We start from the raw sequence: 6,877 nt of genomic DNA on the forward strand, positions 1-6,877 counted from the left end.
TTTGATGTTTTCTTGCAGGTCCGAATGTAGTTGCTCCTTTGCTTTTGTCTGATGATTCTGAAGGATCAGATTATGAAGCAGGTGATTATGAATCAAGTGGTAAGAAAAATAAAGATGTACTCCTAAAAAATTACCCACATTTAATTTTGTGAAACTAAAAAAAAAATACAGATGATGCAGATTGTCTTAGTTGGTCGCTTGATGGTGATGATGAAGACATTGTTGATGGAATGAATTCGGATTGTAATTTGATGCAGAGAAGACGTGCACCGCGACGTGTCATTCCTGAGGAGTATGCTTCTTAGGGTGGTCCTACTGCCATATGTTCGAAATGCCATGCTCGGATGTGGAAGGAAGAAAGGGTAAATAAAAATGTGACTAAAGGCTGTCCTATATTTTCTCTTTGTTGTATGAAAGGTGCTGTGAGATTGCCTCACATCCCTCATACCCCTGAGTATTTACTGATTTTATACAACGACAAGAAAAGAGGTCCTGCTTTTCATAGATTGATACGGCTCTATAATGCAATTTTTGCCTTTATTTCTATCGGTGGTAACATAGATCATTCAATTAAAAATGGAAGGGCACCTTATGTATACAGATTAAATGGTCAGAACCACCATGTTTTTGGATCTTTAATACCGAATGACAATGAAACCCTCAAATTTTGTCAACTTTACATTTATGACACCATTAACGAAGTTGACAATCGTCTTCGGTGGGTTAGTGTTCATGACCGAGAAAGTGTTGATAAAGAGGTTGTACGAGGTCTTATAACAATGTTAGATGAAACAAATCAATTGGTTAGTGAGTTTAGGCAGCAGCATGATTTGTATGAAAGCGATGAAATTGTTGAGCTGCAGATTACACTGAAAGTTATCAGATCTGAGAGTGGAAGAGAATGTCATATTTCTAGCACTGATGAAGTTGCTGGCATTATGGTTGGTGACACTGAAGAAACATGTGGCGACCGTGATATAGTTGTTAATGAAAAAGGTAAAGGTTTAGTCCGTGTTTCTTATGTTCATCCGAAGTTGATGGCTTTACAGTACCCTTTACTCTTTCCACGTGGAGAAGATGGATTACACCCAAAGATAAAATTTCAAAAGATTGTTGATAGTTCTTGCAAACCACGTGGCTTTTTGTCTCTGAAGAATTACTACTCATATACTTTCCAAATTAGAGAGTCTGATGGTAAGGTATATTAAAAAATTAATATATATTTGTTTATGTTCCCCAGAAATAAATAATGAAAGTTGTATTGTAGGTTTGACTCCTCGGCTAGGTGGAAGACTATTTCAACAGTATATGGTAGATGCTTTTTCTACCATTGAACAGACACGACTATGGTGGTTCCGTACTCACCAAACTACTTTACGAAATGAATTATACAACAATATTTATAGATTTGTTAGCAGAGGTGATGTGGACAGTTCAAATACCGGTAAAGGTATAGTTCTGCCAGCTGGCTACGTTGGTTCGAAGCGATACATGCAATAAAATTTCCAAGATGCGCTGGCCGTATGCCGTTACATCGGACATCCTGACATATTCCTGACTATGAACTGTAATTCTCTTTGGGATGAAATTCAGAAGATGATGGAGTATGTGCCTGGTTGCATTGCTCCAAACTGTCCTGACATCATATCAAGGGTGTTTAGGCTAAAACTTGATCAGTTAATGGTAGATATTAAGGACAAAAAACACTTTGGTGTTTGTATTAGAGGTAAGATTATTTACCAGGACTTTCTTAGTTTAATTTCTAATTAGATTATTACGTTGAGAAAATTTTGGTAAAAGTACATTTTGTTTTGCAAATTGCCAATATAATCTATATTTTCCCGTTTTGCAGTTATGTATATCGTCGAGTTTCAGAAAAGAGGCCTTCCACATGTACATATGTTAATATGGCTTGATGCTGATTCAAAAAAAAACCTCAAGCAGAATGTGGATAATTTTGTATCCGCAGAAATCCCAGATCCTTTATTAGATCTGGTTGGTTATGCAGCCGTGAAGGAATTTATGATCCATGGTCCATGTGGTTTGCAAAATGTAAGGTCTCCATGCATGAAAGATTTACGTTTCATACGTCATTTTCCGAAAAAGTAAGATATAGGCATACCCTTTTTTGTGTCATTTCAGAATCCAGTAAGTTACCCTAATACCTAAACTTTGTAATAATTGAATGGTTTCAGGTACTGTGCTCGAACTACTTTTGATGACAGTGGCTTCCCGATGTATATGCGACGCAAGACAAACATTACTGTTGAAATAAGGAAGGCTGAGTTGGACAACCAATGGGTAGTACCATAAAACCGGGATCTTTTAGTCAAGTATCAATGCCATATGAATGTGGAAATATGTTGTCACGCACGCAGTCTTAAGTATTTATTTAAATACTGTTTGAAAGGTCATGATCGTGCTACGGTTCATGTCTAGAGAAAGAGAAAAAGGCAAACAAATGACAATGATGAGGGGGGAATAGATGAGATAAATGCATATTTTGATGGCAGATATTTATGTGGTGCTGAATCAGCCTATAGGATTTTTGGCTTCCCTATCCATCATAGAAGTATATCTGTTGAGAGACTTCAATTTCACTTACCAGGTGACAAAAACTGCACCTTCCGTGCCAATGAAGCTCTAGGGAAAGTTGTTGCCAAGGAGAAGAACAAGTTCAGTAAACTGGAAGCCTTTTTTTATTTAAACTCTATTGATGTTAATGCACGGAAGTACACGTATGATGAAATTCCACGGTTTTATGTGTGGAATGATGGTGAGAGGAAATGGACCATGAGAAAGCATGGGTTTCAAATAGGTAGATTGTGTTATGCGCATCACAGTACGGGTGAGCCTTGGTTTCTTCATTTATTGCTTACGAAGGTACGTGGTGCCACCTCCTTTGAGTCTTTACGTACCGTTAATGGAGTATGTTACAGTACATTTCGCGATGCCTGTAAAGAGTATGGTTTACTTGATGATGATAAAGAATGGCATGAAGTGTTGACTCAAGCTTCTGCAGGTGGATTACCTCCCCAGGTTCGACAGCTTTTTGTCCATATTATTGTCAATTGTAAAGTCACTGATTTGAAGACTTTATGGAGTACACATTGGAAGAGCATGGTTGATGATATTTTACTCAGACAACGTCAATATTGTCCAAATACCTTATTCACTCTTAACAACACGCAACTGCAGTTTTATGCTTTAGGAGGTATGACACCTTTTTACATTACAGTGTAGGACAAATTTTAAAATTTTTGTGGGATGGAAATGCAGTCCATTAATTGTTCGTCATTTTTTCTATAATTGGGTGAATGCTGTTAAATAGTTTTAGATATCAAATATTGCAGAAATAGATGAGTTGCTCCGGTCAGTTGGTAAATCCTTGAAGAAATTTGATCAGTTGCCTCAAACTCCTCGCAGCTATTCGAACAATGAAACAAATAATTTGATAATTGAAGAGACAAGCTATGACACCAGGAATATGGAGTATGAAACTGCCAAGCTACTACAGGACTGTATAGAGGAGCTGAGGAAAATATATGATGCAGTAATACAATCTATTGACAGTAATATTGGAGGGATTTTCTTCGTTTATGGTAGTAGTGGTTGTGAAAAGACATTCTTATGGAGAACTCTTATATGTAAGTTAAGTTCACAAGGTAAAATTATGCTTCTAGTTGATTCTTCAGGGATTGCTGCCACATTAATGCCCGGTGGTCGGACTGCGCACTCCAGATTTAAAATTCCAATAGTTCTTGATGAATGTTCAACATGTAATATTGCCCATAATTCAGATATTGCGCAACTCATAAAGTAGACACAACTAATAATATGGGACGAGGCGCCTATGCAGCACAGGTACGTATTTGAATGCCTAGACCGATCGTTGAAGGATATCATGAAAGCTGTTGATCCAGAACGTTATGCCATGCCGTTTGGCGGTATTACCGTAGTTCTGGGTGGTGATTTCCGTCAAATCCTCCCAGTAATTACGTATGGAGATCATGCTGATATTGTAGCTGCCTGTATCACCAGGTCACGGCTGTGGTCCATTTGCCAAGTATTCTTGCTGACAGAAAATATACGCTTAAAACAAGATGAGAGTGATAGTGAAAGTGAAGAGCTTAAAAAGTTTACAAAATGAGTACTTGACATTGGTAATGGCCAGGTCAGTCCACCTCGAGTCTGCAATTTGCCAGTCACTGAAAATCAAATTTTGATTTCGTCTCAGTTCTGTGACGTACAAACTGAAAACACAGTTGATAACATGATTTGTAGCACGTATCCTAATTTTTCTCACGAAGGGCACAGTACACAGTACTTGAGCGAGAGAGTTATTTTAACCCCTACCAACCAGACTGTGGGCCACCTCAATTCGCTTATTATAGACAAGCTCCCCGGAGAATCTGTGTCCTATTTTAGTGTTGATGCTGTAGAGGAATTTGGTGGGACAGATGAGGATATGAATAAAGCCTTCCCAATAGAGTATTTGAACTCCTTAAATGTTGCTGGGATGCCACCTCATGATCTGAAACTGAAGGTTGGGGTTGTTGTTATGCTAATGCGTAATTTGAACCAAACCCTAGGTTTGTGTAATGGTACAAGGATGATTGTGACCAAATGCCTGAGATTCTGTGTGAAGTGTGAAGTAATCTGTGGTACGTTTGTTGGTTCGAAGCATTTCATTCCACGTATGGAGCTTTCTCCCTCGAATACAAAGATGCCATTCAAATTGGTACAAAAACAAATGCCTTTACAGATATGATATGCCATGACAATTAACAAATCTCAAGGTCAATCCCTGAAGACAGTTGGGCTCTACTTACCTAAGTCAGTGTTCACTCATGGACAGTACTATGTTGCTATTAGTCGAGTAACCTCACCCACTGGACTCACTATATTTGTTGATGATGAGTCTAGTGCAACTACAAATATCACCCGGAACGTTGTGTACAAAAAAGTTTTTTACGGCCTTCCAGAAGCTTAGTTTGTTTGAATTTATAAAAGTGTAGGAATACATTATTGTGATTAAGTAATTATGTAAATCTGATTTTGGGAAAATATTTTACTGTGTTAAATACTTTGCTCTTAACCATTATATATTGTAAATTATATTACGGATTGGTAGTAGTTTATTCTTCTACAAATGTATTCTGAATTGTTTCATCTTACATGTAACATAATAAAGAAGAATTACGCCTATGACCGTAGAAATAGGTGAATAAAGGGTATAATTAAAATATGAATAGTTGATCAAACGTAACAAACTTCAAAAGTACAAATAAGTACCGAATTAAAGTACAAATAACCTTCATGCCAGATTGGAAGTGCAATTAAGTAAGGAGAACAACTCTGAATCGTAGTCTGTTGCCTGCAACAAAGTTATTATCGTAGGTGAAATCGTTCCAGCACAATCCAAATCGGCACGTTTTCCTCTTTCGCTGAATAGCGACATACCAAGTACCATCTCCAAATAGAAGTCTGATGAGAGTAGATTTGGTCCATGGTCGAAATACTTGGAGCATGTGTCTTGGGAAATACTATATGGAAGATAAAAAAAAGTTAAGAGGACAAGTATGGATTAAGCATAATCAAATTTTTACAAGGACTGGGTACAGGTAATCTTACCACTCTGTGTCCTCTTTTATCAACATGTGACGACAACAGAGTTACTGTGAAGGAAAAGGTATTTTCTTCTTCACCAAAATAAACTTCTGGATTTGCTTGGGTGGCTCCTGAAGCGGCATGAAATTTTACAGTTACTTATGAAACTATAACAAGTCATTAACCCATCAATTGAAATGTACCTTCGTCCACATTTTCCTGAGCCGCATCATGCAAAATCCCAGGTATTTGACTTCTTCCCGATGATATCTCATTAACCAATCCTGGAATACAAATAATTAGTTATAATATTGCATACAGCCCAACGATCACCCGCACAAAATATACACATACATATGAAACTATAACAAGTCATTAAGGCATCAATTCAAAGGTACCTTCCTCAATATTTGCCTCAGCCGTATCATGCAAAATCACAGGTAATTGACTTCCTCCAGATGAAATGTCATTAACCAATCCTGGAATAAAAATAATTAGTATTAATTATGCATACAGGCCAACAAACATCCTTACCTAAATGGACAGAGTACTGTTGTACCTGTTGTTTAGTCTGGAGATCTCTCCAAATGAGCATCTGTTATAAAAGCAAACAAAATTGGTTATTGTGTATGGTTCTTTGGTAATATACTACATACTGAAATGAAAAGTACCTGAAGAATCTGAATCTGACGTAGACATATCAGTAACCTCAAAACACAGTATTTCCCCAGCTCTTTCAAAGACACTTTAGCGGGTGCAGAATTAAGAATATCCATACAATTTGTGCTAAATATTGTTAAGTATAGACTTGATGGACCAACACAATCGAAGAAAATTCAAAAACTCTCCCTCACAGAATAATTGTTGAAAACTTTATCCAAATTGAACAAACTTTTATTGAGCTCAGAGAACTTAGCAATGTACTGCCACTCGTTACCAAATGACAGCCCAACTTTCTTACCCAGCATTGAACCATAAGTGTTTATAAACTTTGATGGTAATTCCTATATAGTACAAATATATATGTGAAGAACATAAATGTATTAGCCATACCCTGAAATTGTTATAACAAATGTAAGTTATGCAATTACGTTACCAGATTCCCGTCATGCAGCATGTCATGACTAACCATTTTAAAACATTTTTTGGCTAAAATTCCACTTCCATGAACTGCCCAGGAAGAATACAACATGGTTAACAATTTTGTCATATACAGTTAATGTTTGTCATGTCTGATAAAGATCTGCAAATATACCTTCAGTTTTTG

At 37.0% G+C, this 6,877-nt stretch overlaps 2 protein-coding genes across 2 annotated transcripts; both read left to right on the top strand.

Moving 5' to 3' along the window:
- The first annotated feature begins 344 nt into the window (after positions 1 to 344).
- LOC141660683 (uncharacterized) lies at positions 345 to 3,823 on the top strand. Its single transcript, XM_074467670.1, has 7 exons — positions 345 to 1,199; positions 1,339 to 1,473; positions 1,594 to 1,726; positions 1,853 to 2,105; positions 2,196 to 2,301; positions 2,440 to 3,214; positions 3,354 to 3,823. The coding sequence occupies exons 1-7, from the start codon at positions 345 to 347 to the stop codon at positions 3,821 to 3,823; spliced, it is 2,727 nt and encodes a 908-aa protein (XP_074323771.1).
- Positions 3,824 to 3,853: 30 nt separating this feature from the next.
- Positions 3,854 to 4,993, top strand: LOC141660684 (uncharacterized). Its single transcript, XM_074467671.1, has 3 exons — positions 3,854 to 4,066; positions 4,175 to 4,741; positions 4,859 to 4,993. The coding sequence occupies exons 1-3, from the start codon at positions 3,854 to 3,856 to the stop codon at positions 4,991 to 4,993; spliced, it is 915 nt and encodes a 304-aa protein (XP_074323772.1).
- The last annotated feature ends 1,884 nt before the right edge of the window (positions 4,994 to 6,877 follow it).

This window comes from Apium graveolens, chromosome 5, assembly GCF_009905375.1.
Source record: "Apium graveolens cultivar Ventura chromosome 5, ASM990537v1, whole genome shotgun sequence".
Taxonomy (NCBI): Eukaryota; Viridiplantae; Streptophyta; class Magnoliopsida; order Apiales; family Apiaceae; genus Apium; species Apium graveolens.